Here is a 23,236-nt window from a genome sequence, read left to right as displayed (position 1 = left end):
AACTCCACTAGGTCTGGTGAGACACATCAGGAGGTGCATCAGTGCCTTTTTTCATAGCCTGATAGAGGAAAGACAAAGAAGAGAATAAATTAATTCTCCTAGCGCTACTTGAAGATCAAACCTGAGTAAGTCTTATCCCTTAAGCCCAATTTTATATGGCAATGAGGCTTAACTTGAAGGAAGTACCAACTACACTTAGTTTATAATTGAGACTAATTAGGGGGCCTTAATTTTTCAGATCATTAACAGGGTGTTATTCTGGCTACCAATCTTAAAATGGCAGGGTAATCTCTTGCTAGTTCTGGTGAACGTCCCTGTGATAGTATGACATTCATTTTTGTCTAGTTGAAACAAGTCCCTTTTTTTCCAGTGTACTCATGGTCGAAGCTGCTTTTTGCATCGTATGCTTGAAGTCCCCATGGATGGGCAAAGCTGCCTCCCCTTTTCTCTTAAGACCAGTTTTTATAGCAACATCCGCAAGTGTTTCAATTAGAAACCCACATAGGACCCAGTCTTGCACTACCTACTCAGGTAAAGCTCCCATTGACTCTGTGAGATCTCCACAGATTTAGGGACAGCAGAAATAGGTCCTTAAAAGTTATTTTTTTTCTAAAACCCCATTCAGTTTTTAAATTCCCTCTCCCGTCCAAATTTCAGTTAATAAAAACTAGCAGGCAAAAGCACCAACCATCAAAAACCACAGAGCTTGCGAAACACAGTGGCCTGGATCTGAGGGGAATGTACAGCGCATGTATATTCCAGCCCAGCTGATAGTCAGAAGTGCTTCTCAAACGCCGGATTATCTTGTGGCTTTAGTACATAGGTTTTATGGAAAGGTGCATAATACTGTGTGTACTTCTATCCATGGCATGGTGACCGTAGCCACATCATACACTACAGAGACACGTAATAAATAGGATGTATCATGCACTTTGCCTGCCCTCTGCCCACCAATCCGTCTCCTCTAGGTGCTAGTCCAACATTCCAGACTTCTGAGTCCCAGCAAGCAGCCCCAGTTGAGATTTTTTTAAGCCAACCTGACAGACAAATGTTTCTTCCTTCACCCCTAAATTTCCCCTCCCAGCCAGTGTCCCAGGATGGAGAGGATTCACTCCTCCACCCCCATTTCAGTATGTTAAAACATCACAACCTTAGTGTCTGAAATCTTACAGCTTGGCAGGGGCTAGGAAGAGGAGCTTTATCCCACTGGGAAATGGAGATTCACAGCTTCCCAATGGAACATATAGCACTGGCTCCTGGCCCTGGAAGGGCCCAAGATACTCAAAGTGGTGGCACCGGTCCACGAGCCATCGGCTGCCGGTCTGCGCGCACATTGGGGAAAAAAAATGCCTGTCCCCCACATCAGATAGCTTGAGAAGCACTAAGTTAGAGTACTGACATTGTGTATATCATACACACACACTTTACTGGGGCGAGTTTTTCTATCCATCTTCTTTCCAAGCCACTTGTCATAGTTTCCTTGGATTCAACTGGACAAGGTTCAGTGGGAGTCATGAAAATCCATTCAGGTTGAGGTAAAATAGGTTTTATATATATAAACATATTGGAAATTTCATCCAAAAGATGGTTAAAAGAATGTTAAGGTTGCAAAGTCAAGCTCCCAAAAGTGAGGAAATGACAGAATTAAGGTTTAATTACATGATCACATATTTTTTCTTCAGGACCCCTGCCTCGTTCCGTGCACAGGATAGACTGTGCTCGCTGAATGAGCAGTTATTCACTATTTCTTTTTATCCTCATCGTTCAGTGTGTGGGCCCATTTGTTGTTTACTGTGCAGGATCCAAGCCCTGCACTGAATACAGAATTATTAATTTCCTCATAGAGTTATCTATGAAACTTTACACACCCACACACACAATCCTCTGGCGCTGGTCCCTCCCCTTCTGCAGGGAAATTTTTGTTCTGCCTCTCCACCCTTAGGGTGGAGCATGTGGAGTTGCTGTGGGGGGATGCAACATGTGGAGTCCAGCTGACACATAGTACCTGTGAGGGGGATGGAGCATGCTCAGTGAAAATTTAGCTGCCGGACTTTACTGAGCATGTGCAGAATGTGGAATTTTTTGGTTAGAGTCTTATAACTTGGACAAATTTGAGCAGATTTTCATGGTGACAGCAAAATCCACAGTTCTGACACCAGAATGACCCCCTGCCAAATTTCAAGTCAGTGCTCCAAGGCATGGGGACACTAGAGTTTGTCAAAAAGAAAAGGAGTACTTGTGGTACCTTAGAGACTAACCAATTTATTTGAGCATAAGCTTTCGTGAGCTACAGCTCACTTCATCGGATGCATACTGTGGAAAGTGTAGAAGATCTTTTTATGTACACACAAAGCATGAAAAAATACCTCCTCCCACCCCACTCTCCTGCTGGTAATAGCTTATCTAAAGTGATCACTCTCCTTACAATGTGTATGACAATCAAGTTGGGCCATTTCCAGCACAAATCCAGGTTTTCTCACCCCCCCCCCCCCACACACACACACAAACCCACTCTCCTGCTGGTAATAGCTTATCTAAAGTGACCACTCTCCTTACAGTGTGTATGATAATCAAGGTGGGCCATTTCCATCTCAAATCCAGGGTTTAACACGAACGTCTGGGGGGGGAGGGGGTAGGAAAAAACAAGGGGAAATAGGTTACCTTGCATAATGACTTAGCCACTCCCAGTCTATATTCAAGCCTAAGTTCATTGTATCCAATTTGCAAATGAATTCCAATTCAACAGTTTCTCGCTGGAGTCTGGATTTGAAGTTTTTTTGTTTTAATATTGCGACCTTTAGGTCTGAGATCGAGTGACCAGAGAGATTGAAGTGTTCTCCGACTGGTTTATGAATGTTATAATTCTTGACATCTGATTTGTGTCCATTTATTCTTTTACGTAGAGACTGTCCAGTTTGACCAATGTACATGGCAGAGGGGCATTGCTGGCACATGATGGCATATATCACATTGGTGGATGTGCAGGTGAACGAGCCTCTGATAGTGTGGCTGATGTTATTAGGCCCTGTGATGGTGTCCCCTGAATAGATATGTGGGCACAGTTGGCAACGGGCTTTGTTGCAAGGATAGGTTCCTGGGTTAGTGGTTCTGTTGTGTGGTATGTGGTTGTTGGTGAGTATTTGCTTCAGGTTGGGGGGCTGTCTGTAGGCAAGGACTGGCCTGTCTCCCAAGATTTGTGAGAGTGTTGGGTCATCCTTCAGGATAGGTTGTAGATCCTTAATAATGCGTTGGAGGGGTTTTAGTTGGGGGCTGAAGGTGACGGCTAGTGGCGTTCTGTTATTTTCTTTGTTAGGCCTGTCCTGTAGTAGGTGACTTCTGGGAACTCTTCTGGCTCTATCAGTCTGTTTCTTCACTTCCGCAGGTGCGTATTGTAGTTGTAAGAATGCTTGATAGAGCTCTTGTAGGTGTTTGTCTCTGTCTGAGGGGTTGGAGCAAATGCGGTTGTATCGCAGAGCTTGGCTGTAGACGATGGATCGTGTGGTGTGGTCAGGGTGAAAGCTGGAGGCATGTAGGTAGGAATAGCGGTCAGTAGGTTTCCGGTATAGGGTGGTGTTTATGTGACCATTGTTTATTAGCACTGTAGTGTCCAGGAAGTGGATCTCTTGTGTGGACTGGACCAGGCTGAGGTTGATGGTGGGATGGAAATTGTTGAAATCATGGTGGAATTCCTCAAGGGCTTCTTTTCCATGGGTCCAGATGATGAAGATGTCATCAATATAGCGCAAGTAGAGTAGGGGCATTAGAGGACGAGAGCTGAGGAAGCGTTGTTCTAAGTCAGCCATAAAAATGTTGGCATACTATGGGGCCATGTGGGTACCCATAGCAGTGCCGCTGATCTGAAGGTATACATTGTCCCCAAATGTAAAATAGTTATGGGTAAGGACAAAGTCACAAAGTTCAGCCACCAGGTTAGCCGTGACATTATCAGGGATAGTGTTCTTGACGGCTTGTAGTCCATCTTTGTGTGGAATGTTGGTGTAGAGGGCTTCTACATCCATAGTGGCCAGGATGGTGTTATCAGGAAGATCACCGATGGATTGTAGTTTCCTCAGGAAGTCAGTGGTGTCTCGAAGGTAGCTGGGAGTGCTGGTAGTGTAGGGCCTGAGGAGGGAGTCTACATAGCCAGACAATCCTGCTGTCAGGGTGCCAATGCCTGAGATGATGGGGCGCCCAGGATTTCCAGGTTTATGGATCTTGGGTAGTAGATAGAATATCCCCGGTCGGGGTTCCAGGGGTGTGTCTGTGCGGATTTGATCTTGTGCTTTCTCAGGGAGTTTCTTGAGCAAATGCTGTAGTTTCTTTTGGTAACTCTCAGTGGGATCAAAGGGTAATGGCTTGTAGAAAGTGGTGTTGGAGAGCTGCCGAGCAGCCTCTTGTTCATATTCCGACCTATTCATGATGACAACAGCACCTCCTTTGTCAGCCTTTTTGATTATGATGTCAGAGTTGTTTCTGAGGCTGTGGATGGCATTGTGTTCCGCACGGCTGAGGTTATGGGGCAAGTGATGCTGCTTTTCCACAATTTCAGCCCGTGCACGTCGGCGGAAGCACTCTATGTAGAAGTCCAGTCTGCTGTTTCGACCTTCAGGAGGAGTCCACCTAGAATCCTTCTTTTTGTAGTGTTGGTAGGGAGGTCTCTGTGGATTAGTATGTTGTTCAGAGGTATGTTGGAAATATTCCTTGAGTCGGAGATGTCGAAAATAGGATTCTAGGTCACCACAGAACTGTATCATGTTCGTGGGGGTGGAGGGGCAGAAGGAGAGGCCCCGAGATAGGACAGCTGCTTCTGCTGGGCTGAGAGTATAGTTGGATAGGTTAACAATATTGCTGGGTGGGTTGAGGGAACCATTGCTGTGGCCCCTTGTGGCATGTAGTAGTTTAGAAAGTTTAGTGTCCTTTTTCTTTTGTAGAGAAGCAAAGTGTGTGTTGTAAATGGCTTGTCTAGTTTTAGTAAAGTCCAGCCACGAGGAAGTTTGTGTGGAAGGTTGGTTTTTTATGAGAGTATCCATTTTTGAGAGCTCATTCTTAATCTTTCCCTATTTGCTGTAGAGGATGTTGATCAGGTGATTCCGCAGTTTCTTTGAGAGCGTGTGGCACAAGCTGTCAGCATAGTCTGTGTGGTATGTAGATTGTAATGGATTTTTTACCTTCAGTCTTTTTGGTACGATGTCTGTCTGTTTGCATTTGGAAAGGAAGATGATGTCTGTCTGTATCTGTACAAGTTTTTTCATGCAGTTGATAGATTTCCACTCCATATTTACACGGACAAACGACATATTTTGCTGCTAATCTTGTCCTTGGAAATTGCTGAACCTTTTTAGCTGAAACTTTAAAAAAAAATCAGTCTGAGACAGACATTGAACACAGACATTGAGCATGGAAAATTTCAGCTCAAATGTCTAAAGTTTGGCAAAGTTACAAGCTGCTGAAGACAGGGCTACATAATGGGACATGTCAAGCAGCCTTGACTGTAGGCAGAGCTGCCAGTTCTGGCTATAATAACATACACACATACACACACACATGCTTTAGAGGTGTGACATACTGTGTGTGTGTGTGTGTGTGTGTGTAAATGTAAAAAGGTCATTTTTAAAGAGGTTTTCCTGGCTCCCTCTGATGCTTGTTCAGTTGGACCCATGCAAAGTAAGGTAACTGCCTTTGAAAGCAGATGGATAGAAAAAATAGTGTCAGTAAAAGTGTTTAAATCTCTATTAAACAGATATTACAAACTGAAATGGTGCTTGTTGAACCTGTGCAGAGTACATGAGGGTGTGGTGTGGTAGGAATGCTCTACCAGCACTTGTATGGGATGACTTACATAACTCACTCATGGCCCTGCCTCTTGGGAACAATGCAGTCATCCCAAAGTCATGTCGATAAACTCTTCATAGTAAATCTCACCATCGTGTAGTCTCTCTTCACAGACAGATATGTACATATATATATATATATATATATATATACATATATATATATATGCATACATATGTAGAGGCAGAGTGGCCCATTGGAGAGGACACTAAAGTGGGGCTCAGGAGACCTAGGTTCTTTCCTTGCTCTGCTGTACCTTCCAGAGCCCACTGCCTCCCAGGCGGTGCTGAGAACTCTAACCTGCCATGGATTTGGGTTACTCCAAGTCCTGCTCTTGCAAAGCAACCCAAAGTGTAGGGTGGATTGCTGCATGCGCTGCTAAAGAATCAGGAAAGCAGACTGCATCCCCACCCCAGAAATCCATCTTTGCAGTAGAGGTGGGGAGCCTATAATATCTATGAATCTAATATTTATGAATCTATGAGCCGTGAGTTGTAGTCACCAAAGCTTGAAGTACTAGTACAATGAATGTAATGCCCTTCTCTTATTCTACTGTCCCCATTGATTCTGGATAGCAAAAGAGGCAGGAAACCTTATCAATGGGAAAGAAGAGATAAGTAGAAGGCAAAGGAAAAAAGCTGTTTTAAGAGGTTCCCCAGCCCCGTTTCCCAGTTGTCTTTATATATCCTTAGTCCTCCTAACAACTTCCAGTGCATTAGAATGTGTGACTGTTTGCCTTGCAGAGGGGTGCCCTGGACTGTGTCATGGCAATGGCAGATGCACTCTGGACATGAATGGCTGGCACTGTGTCTGCCAGCTGGGCTGGAGAGGAGCGGGCTGTGATACTTCCATGGAGACAGCGTGCGGCGATGGAAAAGACAACGATGGAGGTAGGACGAGAGTGTATGTGATTTATCAGGCTTCACGGAGCCTTACACTGCTTCTCTTAGCAAGGCCCAGAGCCAGCTGGGAGGACTCTAGGGTGCAAAAGATCCTTGTTCTTGTCAGCTGATGGAGAATGGATAGTGAACTTTGCCAGACTAATTCTGCCATATTTTATATGAATTTAAATTGAATGAATTGGGTGCAAGGGTCTGAGGTTTGTTTATTCTCAGAATAGGAACAGCACAGTCAGTGGCAGTGCAGGCTTCCCTCCACCCCATCTCCACCTTTGTGCCTGAGCCATGACACAGAGGGGTGAGTTTCCCCGTCTGTTTGAAACATGGCCTCTCTCCTGAGACTGCCACCAAGGGTCCTTACTCACCTGGGATGGATGTGAAGAACCAACCTAGAGGCTTAACTAGCTGATCCACATGCCCCCCAAGCCACCCAGTCCCTCTCAGTCCACGTTTTATTGATTCCAGTTCCATACATAATGAGTCAGGCATGAGAATAATAGCTCAGCGTAATGCAAAGTTAATGTTCAGAGTTATCTCATTACAAAGGAAACTCTGGAACAGTGTGAAGGTTTGAATTAGAGGGCTGGAGATGAGATATTAAATTTGAGGCATAAGGGAGACTGCATAATTTGTTTTGTTGTCACTCAGCAAAAAGCTCTGTTAACCACAGTCCGGGCCAGGACCCAGACTGTGAAATGCAGACTGCGTTTTGCACATGTCTTGTTTTATCGTATTAACAAGAACAGTAGTTTTTTTTTTAAAAAAGGCCAACCCTGTGATTATCGACTTCACAGGGACCGGGCTTCTGATCGAATATTTAAAATGCCTTTGTACATCTGGCATGGTAAATGGACCAAATTGTCCCCTTAGAAAGATGGTGGGGAGGGGAGACACAGAGCCCCATACAAAGAGTACAAGCTGTAGAACAAAGGCCGCTTATTCCCTCAGATGAAACCAAATACTACTGTATTAGTTCTTTCTATTTACAGCTGACACAAGGCACCAATAAAGTTAGCCACACCATATGTGTAAAAATATGGTAAATATATCCAAGCATAATCCTAGCTTCTGTGGAAAAAAATTGTCGTTTCTTGGAGAGAGGGCCAAAAAATCTCAGAGGTAATCCAGGCCAGAGCAAATGGAGCCCATAAACATAACATCAAAAAGAGTGTGATCAGACTCTGGCTCTGTGGGAATGTAGTCTGAGATTCCATGGTCTGAGGTGTTCACTTCTTATGTGGTGACTCATTGGGTTATCCATTTCAAAGGAACTGTTGATTACCTTGTCAGCCAACAAGGCAACAGATGTAGACTGGAGAAGCAAAAGGTGAGTGCTGTGTTTATCCTGTGATAAGTGCCGTCCCTTATCTGCAAAAAGAAAAGGAGGACTTGTGGCAGCTTAGAGACTAACCAATTTATTTGAGCGTAACCTTTCGTGAGCTACAGCTCACTTCATCGGATGGGACAGCTGGAGATCACTAGCTTGAAGATACCTCCTGCACCAAGAGCCCAAGGGAGGGTGGCATAGGCACTATGGCAGTGACTCCATGCAGGGGGATCCTCGGGGCTAAATCTGCCAGCTTTCCCGCTGCATTGCTGGGATGGTGCAAAGCAGCCAGAGTGATAGATCTCACCCGTGGCCTTTAAACCTGTTACTTGAAAAATCAGTTTCTACTCTGTACAGCAAGATAACTGGGAAAAGGTGTTCAGTCACTCACACTAAAGGCTTGTTGCTCTGCAGGCCCTGTTAGCAGCAGTGAGGCCTGCACCACCCCTGCGAGATCTCCCAGGGGAATTGTGTCTCAGGCAATCACAATGACCCCCAAAAGCACTGAGGGAGCATGGGTCACAGTGGCCCCTGCTTCACCCTTTCAGGGAGCACAATGTGCTAGCATGGAGTGCCAGAGCCCTGTCTCCTACAGGAAGGATAGCATTAGTGCTCATAAATGATCTGGAAGAAGGGGTAAAACAGTAAGATGGCAAAATTTGCAGACTGTAAAAAACTACTTGAGATAGTTAAGTCCAAAGCACAAAGCAGACTGCGAAGAGTTACAAAGGGAGCTCACAAAATTCAGTGACTGGGAAACAAAATGGCAGATGGAATTCCATGTTAATAAATGCAAAGTAATGCACATTGGAAAACATAATCCCAACTATACATATAAAATGATGAGGTCTAAATTAGCTGTTATCTCTCAAGAAAGAGATTCTGGAGTCATTGGTGGATAGTTCTCTGAAAACATCCACTCAACGTGCAGCGGCAGTCAAAAAAGCGAACAGAATGTTAGGAACCATTAGGACAGGGATGGATAAGACAGACAATATCATAATGCCACTATATGAATCCATGGTACACACACACCCTGAATACTGCATGCAGATCTGGTTGCCCCATCTCAAAAAAGATATATTAGAATTGGAAAGGGTACAAAGAAGGACAACAAAAATTATTAGGAGTATCAAATAAATTCCATATGAGGAGAGATTAAAAAGACTGGGACTTTTCGGCCTGGAAAAGAGGTGACTAAGGGGGGATAAGATAGAGGTCTATAACAACATGAATGGTGTGGAGAACACGAATAAGGAGATGTTATTTACTCCTTCACATAACACAAAAACCCGGGTCACCCAATGAAATTAATAGGCAGCAGGTTTCAAACAAACAAAAGGATGTATTTTTTCACACAACACACAGTCAACCTGTGGAACTCATTGCCAGGGGATGTTGTGAAGGCCAAAACTATAACAGGGTTCAAAAAAGAATTAGATAAGTTTCTGGAGGATAGATCTATCTATGGCTATTAACCAAGCTGGTCAGGGATGCAATCCCATGCTCAGGACGTCCCTAGCCTCTAATTGCCAGAAATTGGGAGTAGCTGACAGAGGATGGATCGCTCAATAATTGCCTGTTCTGTTTATTCCCTCTGAAGCACCTGGTATTGGCCACTGTCAGAGGACAGGATACTGGCCTACATGGACCATTGGTCTGACCCAGTATGGCTGTTCTTATGTTCTCTTGGGGTGCGAGGACTAAAGTGGTTTATTTCCACCTTTCCTCACACGCCAGTACAGGGCTAATTTCAGTCTAGCCTTTAAATATTCATCTGTGCATGTGTCTAAACCAAGAGTCAGTTTGGGCCATATTTTTGAAGGTATTTTGTGCCTAACTCCCACCAAAATCAATGGAAATTAGGCATCTAAATGTTTGGGGTTTTTTTAAATCTGGCCCTTTGTTCCCAGAAGAGCTTCTGTATTCAAGTTTCTCATACGAGAATTGTGATTTGCATTGAAACAATTTGGGGCTTTGACTCCTGTTCACAGTAAGTGGCATTTCACTCTGCCCGAGTTCACCATTCAGCTGGTTCTAACGCAATGGTACCGTGCAGAACACTGCCACTGGAAATTCCTTACTGTAATGGGAGCTGGAGTTAAAAAAAATGTGTCCTGGGGAAGTCAGACTCCATGGGAGACAGGTAACAGAAACTCTTCAGTAAAGGGGAAGGCTGTTTGGCCCCAGAGAAGCAGTGACAAGCTATGGCAGGAGTAAGAGATGTGCTCAGTGAAAGAGAATCTTTGTCCCATTTAGAACAATGATATTGCCAGGAAAAATCCCAAGAAAAATGTGTCATTGGGCTGGCCTGGCAGTACTGTTTTAACACGGTGGGTCTAATCCTGCTTTCAGTTACACTAATGTAAAATTTAGACTGGATTGGCATGGCACCAAGTTTTACACCAGAGCTGGTATTTATTCCAGGGTCATTACAGGGAAAACAGCAGAAAGTGATTCACCTTTAACTAGGGTGGCGAGATGTCCCAATTTTATAGGGACAGTCCTGTTTTTTGGGGTCTTTTTCTTATATAGGCTCCTATTACCCCCACCCCCATCCCGATTTTTCACACTTGCTGTCTGGTTACCCTACCTTTAACAATCCAGCACAGTTAAGGTTACAAGGGTTTTGTAGGCTGCACCCAAGGAGTCACAAAATTTATTACAGCAAACTGCAGAAGTTTTCTAAAAATGTGCACAGAGAGGAAGATCCTAGAGTGACTCTCTTGCCATTGTTCTGTGTTACATAACCACTCTATTTCAGGAGTGCTGCTCTGCTTCAGCCCACGTGCAAATAGCCGCATGCTTATAACAGTGCAGACCTGGAAGCCCTAAGTAGCCAAGGATAATTGCCCCTTGATAGGACCTGGGAGTAGATTTAAAGGCCCTTGTAAAACCTTGAGCCTTAAGGGAGAATATAGGGACCATTTCCTTCCTGGAAAATAGATTTCCTACCAGAAATCACCTCTGTCAGAGATTGAGTCTGGGGGAATATCCTACCCAACTCGCAGACATGCTGCATATGAGCAGTCCTGCGTCAGCACTCTATTTCGGGGAAGCTTTCCCCCTATACGACTCACTTTGTATTAACAGCTGGAGCTTTAGAAATGTTTGGCTAGTGGAGCAATTTTATTGTCTTAAGCATCTTCCAGTGCCCTGAGTTCTTAGGAGAACTATCAATATTAAGCTAGATATCTCCTTTTTGCCAAAGTTTATGTCCAATTCACATGTTAACTTTGGGTTGAGGGATTCATCACTGGTCCTGAATTTATCTGAGGAAGCTAGGTCAGTACCTGGGATCTGCAAGTAGAGGTGCTAGTTATTTGGAAAGTGGCTGTCTTTTGAGTCAATATTTAACCAATTTCCCAGTAAGGGACAATTCGATGCAGTTAAGAAGGAGGCAAAATCAAGGTCCTGACCATTTATGGTCATTAAAGATCCCATAATACTTTTGGCAAGGAGCTGTTATTCCCCATTCTCCTTTCCTAATTTCTACTTCAATAATTATATCTTCCTACGGGCATTCCCCTCACAGTTTCAGTTGCGTACAGAATTTTTCTTTGTTTTAAAGTATTATGCAGCCTGGCTGTGGGGTGTTAAATAGCTATTGTGTTCTCATCCAAAGAATGGTGGACAAAGTGATTCCAGTGTAGCACACTTAAAATTCAGAAGGGGGACAAAGAACATTCTGTAAATATAACACCTTATTTATAATACTATGTCTCAATCTTCATATGAATGAGAGAGATAAGTGTGTCTGAGCCTCCTGCATAAGTCCCAAGCACACTAGTGTGGGATCTCAATTTAAACAGATCTCCGTAGCGATTATGGTATCTGCAGGATATTTTAAAAATATCCTTCTTCAACTAAAGTAACCCTGGCCCATCCCAGGCTAATTAGCACACACAAGCAGCCTGCCGACCTTCTTTTCTCAAATGCCTTCTCCATGTCAGTGGGGCTGCCATATCAGCATGGTATTTTTCTCTGGAGAAGTGAAAAAGGCACCATATGATTCTCTCTCTTCTGCAGCAATTCCTCTTTCCTCAGTTTATGTCTTATTCATGAGACCCTAGCGCAGTGTAGCCAAGTAAGAATGCAGAGTTCCAAAGTACACAGGACCTCCTCTTTGCCTTTCCAAGTGCAATTCCATACTCAACTAGTTTTTGCCCAAGAGCTCGCAGCCTGAAGACACAATCCTGTCTCCCTTTCCTCCAACCCCCTCTAGCAGAATAAGATTCTCTCCTTTTTTAAACTGCGGAGCACCAAACAATTGAGCTGTTGCATTTTGCGTTTTCGCCTTTCTCTGAGGCATCTGGAGTGAGCCATTGCTGGCACAAGATACCAGAGTTGGTGCACCAACACTCTGCCCTCCTCGGATGTAAATTCTAGGGCCAGGGTCTCAGCAATATACATTGTTGTATTGACTTCACCACAGTCCACTGACTTCAGAGCTAGGCCAGCTTCCTCCGCTGATCACTCTGTTTGCCACCTTCAGAGGGTGTGGAAGCCCCTTGGCAGACTGAAGAGTATGTAATGATCAGAAGAAGGGAACTGAGGTGCTTTACACTCTTCCTCCAGGAGGAATCTGGCACCTTTTTTCACCATCCTCCCTGCTTTTCTTTGAGGATGAAAGTGTTCTCTTTGGCGAGCTGGTATGAGAACGAAGCGTGCTTTTGCAGTATGTAGGGCCAGAAGGGAAAATAATGGCAGGATTGTAAACGAAAGAGTGTAAAGAAACTGACGGAATCCCAAAACAAATTTGTTGGCTGCGGACAAAGTGATGGGTGCTTTGCAGTGCTTAGTGATTTCAGATTTTTTGTTTCCTGCATGCTGTTTAGAACATTTACTTAATGCATGCAAGGCTTTTATAGCACAAGAATATTGTCTCCTGGACATGGTAGGGGAACTTTCCAATTCCCTGATCGCATAAAAAATGATACAGTAATGTGCTAGCTAAATTTACAAAGGCTAAGGGAAGTACTAAGATCTGAATGCACCTGGGAAAACAACCATCATAAATTAACATTTATCGTCACGAATACATCCAATCAGACAACAGGGTCATCTTGGAAGAACCACAAACTTCTAAAGAGAGGAGGAAACGGCAAGCTTTCCCTGAAAAGATCTAACAGCTGTTACACAGTGATTTCTTATAAATTATTGGCTTTTCTTTCTTTGTCTTTGAGGAGGGCTGTTAGTCACCCTTCCCTCCAGTAAGAGACCAGAATCACTAGTTCACATTTTCAGGGAGTTCATTTCTCCTGTGACTCTCTGGTGGGACAGCAGCTGTTGTGCAGCATTTGTGCTAGGCAATCATCTTGCTGAATGTGTGAGTGTGATGTGAAGCCATACATCAGGACACTCAGAAATGGATGTCACTGAGCCATCTCCATAGCCTCTGTGTTGAAGCCAGGGAATTGGTGATCTAGGAGTGACCTTGGTTGTCTCAATTCACATCTGATGGCTGGGCCTTACCAAAATGCCTCTTGCTGGTAGATTCATAGAACAGCACTTGTCTTTACCTCAGAAAGAGGGCATAATGGCACTGTAGTGGTGCAGAACGAGGCAAAGGAAGGGGTGCACCTTCTCTTGACAAGCCTCAGTAGAAGAAATGGAGAGATCCCATGTTCACATGACCTCACCACCACCACCACTTCCACCGTAAAGAGGAAATCAGAGGATAAGGATAGCTAGACAGTGTGACTACCATTATTATCTTCGTATTATAGGCAGTTAAAGAAACCCGAGTAACACATATTTACTGTTAACCCTCCTCCCCCTTCCATCCCACTTCATTGTCTCATTCATGTGCTGTGATAAGCAAGAGTGTGAGCTTGTCCTTTTTATAACCTGCCTGTACAGCACCTACCACAGTGGGGCTCTGATCCTCTGAAAGAGGTACATCTGGAGGGAGTTAACACAGCTTATTATTCTTGCTGTTTCATAGATTCTAGATGCTGATGATGTCCCTAGCCTGTGTTTTCCAGAAGCTGGGAATAGGCAACAGGGCATGGAACACTTGATGATTACTCTGTTCTGTTCATTCCCTCTGGGGCACCTGGCATTGGCCACTGTCAGAAGACAGGATACTGGGCTAGATGGACCTTTGGTCTGACCCAGTATGGCCGTTCTTATGTTCTTATGCTATAATACAAATAATGATTGATTATTTTTGAGCCCATACATGTGTACTGGGCATTTCAAAGAAGGAAGTAAAGACATAGTCCTGTTCTCAAAGAGTTTGGACTCTAACTTAGTACATAAACAGACAAAGTAAAAATAGGGCAGATGGGGAGGGAGGGGAAGGACAAAGGTTACAATGCTAAGATGAGATGGTTGCTCAGGAAGGAATGGCCCCCTGTCCATCGTTCTATTACATTTGTGTTGAGTTTTCCTTTGACTCCTCACCATTTTTGCAAGATCATTCTAGTGTAGGTCCAGATGCTGCAATGTGTACACTGACTGGTGCTTGTAGGTGAAATTCAGCTCTGCACAGAGCTCCAGCACAAAGCTTATTGGCTGCTTAAGTCCCATAGGTGTAAGCTTTGTGCTGGCCCTCTGCAAGGGGTAAATTTCTTTGGCCTGTGCTGTGCCAGAGGTCAGACTACATGATCACAAAGGTCCCTTCTGGTCATAAAATCTATGAAGCTATGAAGCAGCAAGAATAATCAGCTGTGTTTACTCTGGCCGCAGATGTGCATCTGTTAAAATCTCCATCTCTTTGCTCTCCACGTAATAAATCTGAAAACATTACAGGGCAAACAATTATCATTGCGACAGATAATATCATGCTGTCATTTTATGGAGTGACGGACAGACAGGAGTGCCTCTTACTCTTGTACAGGCAAAGGAAATGCTCCTTACTGCATTAGAAAGGCTAACAGATTTTTGTTGCTTCATATGTTACAAAAGGTTTTTCTTAGGCACTGTTCCCATTGAAGGTCTGCGGCAAAATTTCCATTGTCTTCAGTGGGAACAGGATGGAACCTTGAATTAATCCCATGTATGCTTCCAATATCAGGGTTCATCAGGAACTTGTACCCTCCTTCAACATGAAAGACTCTGTTTTCATGGTTTCTGGCTAGTATTAGAGGAGTCATGCTCCAGAATATTCAGTCTGTGTAGGTACTGTTCTGTCCTTTCCCGTGGCCCGTATGTTCCATCACAGTATTCCACATGCAGTACCCATCATAGTTTGCTTAAACACATAATAACACCTCTAGCTGAAGGTTATTTGCATTCTGCTTGTTGATGTTAGCATGACGGATTTTTGTTGCAGCATCCATAACTCTGTAGAAATGCTCCATTATTCAATCCTGGCGAGCTAAGACGCTGCCCATTAAATCACCCAACACAATTCTGGGACCATGAAAAGTCACAGCTAATTTGAAATTTTATTAGCTCTCAGATGATCTTGTTTACTGCAGAAGCAGTCTCTCGAAACCAGCCCTTTACCTCTGTATAAAACTCTGATCCTGGCATTGAATGCTGAAGCGGAGAGTCTTGGAGACGAATCACTAGGCTGCATGAGTCTTGAAAGGGGAAGCAGATCCTGCTGCTCCTGGGAGCACTTTGCAGGCGGCAAACACTGAGGTGACCGAAAGAATTCAAGAAGAGGAGTCCCATTGTTGCTTGAAATGAATTCTCCTGCGATACACTTGTGGGTGTGAATGTGACATGTAGTTTTAGTACTGCGGAAAAAATACCTCACACTTATTTCATCAACGTTGAGAAATAAATTGAAAAGTTTGCCTCTCCTTGTAAGCAATAATGCCCACCAGGCAGATCATTTCCTAGAAGCTAATGACTAGCTTTGTGCCTCTGGCTCTTAATCCCATCTCAGCAAGGAGGGCTTTGAGAGAAATTAGAGTCCAGACAGGAAGCTCACAGGCGATGCTGTATAGCCACAAAGCATCTCTGTTTGCTCAACAGCCTAACCCTTCCAGAATGCTTAGGAGGGAAAGGCAGGTCATCAAAATCCAGGATTCTCCCCTGTCAAGTGCTCCATCCAGCTAGCCACCAAGGAGGTCGGTGTCCAGACTTGGAACTCCATGTTGTTATTATAAACCACCCAAAACATTTTTTAAAAGGAAATTACTTGTGGCCTTGTTTCTGTAAGTCTTCGCATGGTGAGCAGTCGGGAAAGCAAGGTGGCTGTGCTCCAGCTAACCTGGAAGCTGTCCCAGGGATGCAAATAAGGCACAGGGTTAGCATAGTCATCCGCATTGAACATGGTGATCTAGATCTTCAAAAGTGACTACTGATTTTGGGCACCTCGATTTATGGGTGCCCAGTTTGTGACACCTTAAAGGGGCCTCACTTTTAGAAAGTATTGAGTCGCCAACACCTGAAAATCTAACCTGTTTTAGGAGTCTCGGGTTTGGCATCCCATCACTGAAGCACCCAAAATCACTTGTCATTTTGAGAAATCTTGCTCTGCAGAGTCCATGCCCCTTTTTGTGTGTGCTCCCTCACTCTCACACGGGGTAAAGAATCAGTGGGGTGAAATGGAGAAAGGGGTGTATGCGGACACATGGGTTTAAGTTCACCCCATGATGGTGAGGCACCGAGGGGAGCACTCCCTTCTTTGTCACCTGTCTTATTGCTGGACAGGAGTAGCTCTGTGGCCTAATTAATGCAGGGTCCTGTGTATCTTTATTTGTAAGTCCCAGTTCTCCCTTGGATGAAAGTTTGCACTGAATAGCTAAAACCAGCACGGCTGGAAGTTGAAGCTAGACAAACTCAAACTGGAAATAAGGCACACGTGTTTAATCGAGAAGTTGATTGTTATTATTATTATTACTTGTATTGAGCCCCCAGTCATAGCCCCAGTCATAGTGCTAGGCGCTGCATAAAGACAGAATAAAAAGATGGTCCCTGCCCCCAAAGAGCGTGTGGTCCAAGTAACCATTTGGAACAGCTTCCCAACAAGGTAGATCCTCCATCATTTGAAGTCTTTAAAACAATCCTGGATGGCTTTCTAAAAGATGTATTGTAGCTCAACTGCAAATTAATTGGGCTTAATGCAGGAATCACTGGGTGAAATTATCTGGCCTGTGTTATTCAGAACAACCGGGCTAGATGATTGTCACGGTCTCTTCTGCCTTAAAGTCTCAGAATAGCGCCAGCTGGATGCTTTGGAGCGGCCTCTTTCCTGGTGCCAGGAAAGCAGAAGTCATGCTGCTGAGCAGACTGTCCCTCTGGCAATCTAGTTCCTCCTTCATGTCCCCCACTAGTTGAAGGGATTCATTGAAAGTAGAGAGGTGAGGAATCTTGTGGTTACTTTTGAAGTTGCTCCCCCAAGGGATGCACCATGTAGTGGACGTGGTAGAAAAATATTGGTGTCACAGTCTCCACAGGCTGCAACTTTAGATGGAAACCTTTCGACAACAACACATGCCTCGTGGTTTGATTACTGTAATTCCCTCCATGTGGTTCAGGATCCAGCAACAAACTCACTCACTAATCTGTGCAACCTGGGCATATTATGGCCACTGTATACCCTGCCCCTACGTCAGTGGATTGACTTTAAATTAGCACCCTTGGCTCATATTTGAGACCTCTTCCTTGAGCCTCCCCCTGACGGATAGTTATGCTCTTACACCATCCACCCTGTTAGGAATTCTGTCATACCTCTCAGGTCAGCGTGCCTTTGCTGCACTAGACTGTAGTGTGCAGTACTCATTTCTGTCTCAGTCCATCATCCCACCTTTAAAAAAACACCTCCAGCCGCTGTATGTCTCGAAGGTGTTTTGGAGTAGGACCCATCTGGCCTTGTCAATATCTTCTTCCCCCATTCTCTTTGCCTCTCTTTTCATACTGGGCCCCTTCACTTGTTTTCATCTCTTTTGGATTATCAGAGCATGGCTTTTATTGCATTTTAATTTGTTTTTATGCATCTGTGTAGCTCCCTGAGCAACTTGCTTTGTGGGGAGGGCTCTTCATAAATGTCACTTTATTCTTACAACTTTGACAAGGAAAGTAAGAGCTCACAGGATGTGAGGAGACACAGCTGTATGCAACATCATTTATTTCTTCTTACCGTTCACTGAAAGACACCACATTGATAACTGATTTTACAGTAAAAAACAAACAAAAAAGATGTTTGGATGGGTGGCTGAACATCGTTATCTGTTATCGGGTTTGTAGTTTAACTCTTGCAGGTCTTTGGGATGTCTCAGACTCAAGCAGCCCCTACATTTTCGAAGGTGAAAGAAGTTTAGCACTATAGCTTCCATTAAAGCCAATGAGAGTTGAGTAGCTAAATCTGCTTTCAACTCGCAGGGAACTTAAGGGCTATAAGATGTCAGTGACAAGATCCTTTGGTGCAGTTATAGCCAACTTAGAAAACATAGGACTGAAAAGTATTAGGAGAAAGGCTAATCTGTAGCCTGGTTCCCAGGATTCCTGCGTCTCATGAAGACAGAAATTCCTTGCCATCTTACAATTTCAAATCCCAAACTGCAGCTCTCATGTCTGAAATAAAGACAGGGTAATGAAAAGGTATGGTACAGCAGGTTTGCCAGCCTCTCACTACAGTGTCTGCAGCCTTAGAAAACATTATTAATGTGTGGGAGCAAATGACAAGGTGTCATCTCACTTGAAGCTGTATTCTCTACAGTAATGGGGTGGGTTTTAAAAAAAAACCCACTAGATGTAGATAGGCATATTAGAGTTACACAGTTCTTTATTTTTTAAACTGTGTCTCAGATTCCAACTTAGATTCAACCTTGCAAAATCCTGCTAGCCCAATCATCTGCTTCTTTTGATGGGCAAGTAAAATATAATTAGTACTTTTGTCATTATCATCAATCATCATGAGACAAGGCAGATGGGCAGATTTTGTGCGTGAGCTGGTGCATTGTCATGACAATTTGGAAGGAGTTATAGAGAGAGATAGAAGTACCGACAGGAAGAGAGATAATAGATTGGATTTTCAGAAGCACTCAACGGTGGCCTAAATGTGCTCCCATTAACATCAATGGCAATTAGCCAATGCTGACCACTTTTTAAAATCTCTCTCTCTCTGTCTCTCTCACTTACTCACACACACACACAAAATCGGCCAGATTCTGTTCCTAGTTACACCGGTGTGGATTCGGAATAATTGCTTTAAGTCAGGGGGATGTCTCCTGATTTATGTCCGTGCAACTGGGCTCAGACCATGACACCCAGTGTGTAGTAAAGGCAAGCTGATTTGGTTTATTTTGCAATAATTTCTTAGAAATTGAAAATATTCTGTCCTGCCACCTGAGGGACAGTTTTATTGTTCACGCACATTCAGTTTTTGCCTCCGTTCTAAGACTGCAAATAGGATACTAGCTATTGAGGGTGGTTTGGCTGATACGGATCGCTTGTAGGGGTTGGACTGACAGCACCGTACATTTCACATAAGCCTCTGAGCAGCCATCATATGGTAGCAGTTTTCCTTCCCTATCAACTGCCTTATTTGAACTGATGACTTAGAAGTAAAGGGCTCCATATTCCATTAACCAAGCCCCAAATGTCTAGTCCCTTAATCTGATTTAAGAATCCATCTCAAGTGCATGCTAACTACTTTTATTTTTGAACGTAATGCTTCACCAAACTCCCACAGAGCTATCGTGCTTTTTCTTTGCATTTCCTTCCCTGTCATTGTTTATTACCAAGATGTTTGTGATGAACTGTGGCATCACAGAACGTATTGGGGAAGAGAGGAAGAGTCCTGTGGAAATCGATGCTTCTGTTTACACATATGGTTGCTTGGCAAACAACAATACTTAATTCTAGTAAAATATGCTTAGTAGGCTTTGCTCGTGCATGTGACTGCTAGTGCTATTTTTATCGCAAATTGAGTGCTGGTGAAAGGTACAGGACTGACAGCCAGGGAGTGTGAAGCCTTCAGTTGATCCAGAGAATAGGTACAGCACAAGCAGACGCGGAGCATACTTCCCCTCGCAGGCCCGCTTTATCCCTTTCCCCACCACTGAATCTTGCAGGGACCGCTCCTTTAAGCGTCAAGCTGTAGTTCAGCTTTCCAGCACGGAGCTTTAGCAGGTGGCTCCACTGACTTCAATGGAGCTATGGTGACTTGCACCAGTTACGGACCCGGGCCTCAGTGCCTGCTTAGCCCTGAGTGTCTCTGCTGAGAATGGAACTGATGGCACCAGGTGCGGGGATAGAGTTTAGGGTTTAGATTCCTGTCTCTAGGGAACAGGCCTGAGGCACCAAACTCATTTCACATAAGCCAAGAACAGCCATCAGATGGTAACAACATTCACTCGCTACCAGCTGAGTCTGAATGTGATGGGGTGACCAAGAGCGAGGTGAAAAATTCTGTATCCTATTATCAATCCCCGGAGATTTTCAGTTCTCCTTCTTTAAAAGAATCTGCTATCTTGAGCTTCATCTTTTCTATTCAAATAGCTTTTAAAACAACAAGCCATACTCTGAGCTGGTGTAAATCTGTGTCACTTCATTGAAATCAGCAGAACTTCACAGAGGTCCACGAGCAGGGGATCTGGCCACACGGATGTGTCTCCTGCGCCTTGTCACTGCTGCTCTCAAATCTCCCTTTCCTTTCTGCAGATGGCTTGGTGGACTGTATGGACCCAGATTGCTGCTTGCAGCCTTTGTGCCATGTTAACCCACTGTGCCTGGGCTCACCTGACCCCCTGGATATCATACAGGAGACTCAAACCCCCACATCCCAACAGAACTTGCACTCTTTCTATGATCGAATCAAGTTCCTGATTGGCAAGGACAGCACTCACATCATCGCGGGAGAGAATCCATTCGATGGAGGGTAAGTGTTTGGGGGGATTTTAAACAAGAATTAAAGCTCAAGTCCTATGTTCCCAGTCAGAGGTGGAATGGGGAATTGTGTGCAATGAAATACTAATAAAGAACAGCAGGAAGATGCAGGAGACAAACACTATGTCATTACTAACATCCCACATGCCTGCCTATGGAAAATAGATATCTGAAGAATTTCATAACTAATATAAAGCTGCTGACTGTCTTCCCAGGGGTAAGGCACACACAGATTGAGAAATTAAAGGGACAGAGCCATTTTTCTGCACTATCAAATCCATACCCTCTCTATTCAGCTTTTCATTAAACTCTTTCTTGTAATGGTAAGACTCTGTTGGCTCCGCTAATCTTTGTAGAGTAGTGGAATTAATTTACCTTGTTCATTCTATGTCCATCTGTTTCCTTTATTAGTTAGCCGTTTTTAGGAAACCTTTTTATCTCCCATCTTACATTTATCCCCAGGGTGTATTCCATGGGTCAGAATCCACTTGTGGATTCTGTGAGACAGCGCACAGTTGGCCTCAGAATTAATTCAGAAGTGTGTTCCATTTAGACTACATGCCCATGCCCCACCTTGGGTGAAAGTGGTTTTCCCACTTGGAATTTGCTCTCTAGCACCAAGGTTCCTTTGCAGTCACTTAAGCTTCCGCGTGCTCTGCCACAGTGGTGCACTAAGACACTTCTTTCCTGTGCAAATGGCCCAAGTTGCTTTTTTCACAAAGCAGCCAGTGAATGAGTGCCACTAATCCAGTTTGGTCCATGGTTTGACTTCCCTTGTTCAAACGAATGTAGTTTTCCAAGAGTGCTCTGCAACAGTGACCTGAAAACAGCAATCCCAAGTTGACAGACTCAGCATCCCCTCCCATCTCAGTTACAGAGAGGAGGAGCTGTAACTAGAGTTACAGCCTCATGTTACATCTGACTATTAAAGGCCTCCAAAGAGCTTGAAAAGGTCCTGCAGCATAGAGAAGGCCTGATATTTCTCATGTAAAAAGTAAAGCAGAAAGCAGGTTGAAGTTTTTTAATGCTGAGACATTCATCATCATGAGAAGTAGGGAACAGCAAGAATCTGCAGTTTATGCCCCAAATCAGCAAAGTGAATGCCTAATTTTAAGCACCTGAATAGTTCTGTTGAAGTCCTGGGGCGACTTGTGCTTACAGTAAAGCACATGCTTAAGTACCTTGCTGAATTCTTGATAATTCAGTGATCATTCACTATGTGTTGAGTTCTGTCTTTCAGAAGCTATCATGCTGAGCTATGGGAAGGGTTCTAGACATCTCTGATCAAACTTGGCAGTGTCAGAATTTAAATTCAATCTGATTAATTATCCCTTATGTTCAGCTTTCCCAGAGAAAGTAGCTGTGCCATGGAAATGCGTTGGAATTGTAAACACCTAACTTGGCATGCTCATAGGGCCAATTCAATACTTGCAATTTCCACAGCCACCATAGGCTCTGTTGAAGCTGATCCAAGGTTATTCCATGGATCAGTTGACAAAAGGATATTGCCCTCGGTACCCCATTCTCACCACCCTCTGTGACTCTCTACAATGGTCCTGGAAGCTGACCTCAGACATGAGCCTCTTAAAAGTACATCAGTGTCAGTGAGTCGGCTTGATATGCTGATGTCCATGATTTGACTCTCTGCCAAACCCAAGAAGGCTACCTACAGGGCTTTGGATTAAAGCCAAGCAATCATTATGTAGCAAACAATGTTATATTTATCAGTCTTCACAAGACTGTAAATTTTATAGCTGGATACTAAATAGTGCAGACTCTTGCCTAAGTGTTAGTTTAGCAGATTCTCGACTGTCAGATACCAGGATTCTTAGTTATTGCAGTAAAAAGCATGTACCAGAACATGGAATAAATTTATACTAGAAATTTCATTTTCAAGATGATATTTTTGGGGTAGCATTTCTCAAGCCTGAGCTGTCAATCAGGAGCCTTATTATAAGGGAATCTGACATCAGATCATGTATAACAACATTTTTAAGGACAGGAAGATTTGTTATATGTAGATCCAACATCGTGTCTCTGTTTAATGAGCTTTCCCAATGACAACTGAAGAACTGTCGGATTCTACCGTCCATATATTACAATGCAATTTGTTTGTGTTCTTTAAGAGCCTACTCTGTTTTCAGTAACAAGCAGATATTCCAGGAATTACTCATGTCGCCCATTCATATAGTGGGTGAAGCTGCCCAATAGTGTACTGATATGACGAGAGCGAAATTCACTTCTATGCCCCAGTACAAGATCTATGTTACTGCTTAAGTGCCACTTAATTCCTTAAAAACAGGGCTTAAATGGTTCATAGGCTTTGTGCTGGCTCTCTTCTCTGCTCAGGAGTGGATTTCATCTTGAAGTATTTAAATATCCTACA

At 43.8% G+C, this 23,236-nt stretch overlaps 1 protein-coding gene across 2 annotated transcripts in view; it reads left to right on the top strand.

Annotated features, from left to right (window-relative positions):
- TENM4 (teneurin transmembrane protein 4) overlaps positions 1-23,236 on the top strand; it is a 2,219,108-nt gene that overhangs the window by 2,080,930 nt on the left and 114,942 nt on the right. For both annotated transcript variants that reach the window (XM_074955672.1, XM_074955678.1), the window contains 2 exons: positions 6,576-6,722; positions 20,626-20,842. In XM_074955672.1, the coding sequence (XP_074811773.1) occupies positions 6,576-6,722; positions 20,626-20,842 (364 nt within the window). The remainder of the gene's footprint in view (positions 1-6,575; positions 6,723-20,625; positions 20,843-23,236) is intronic.

This window comes from Natator depressus, chromosome 1 (genome assembly GCF_965152275.1).
Source record: "Natator depressus isolate rNatDep1 chromosome 1, rNatDep2.hap1, whole genome shotgun sequence".
Taxonomy (NCBI): domain Eukaryota; kingdom Metazoa; phylum Chordata; order Testudines; family Cheloniidae; genus Natator; species Natator depressus.
This window is presented reverse-complemented; position numbering and strand designations above follow the sequence as displayed.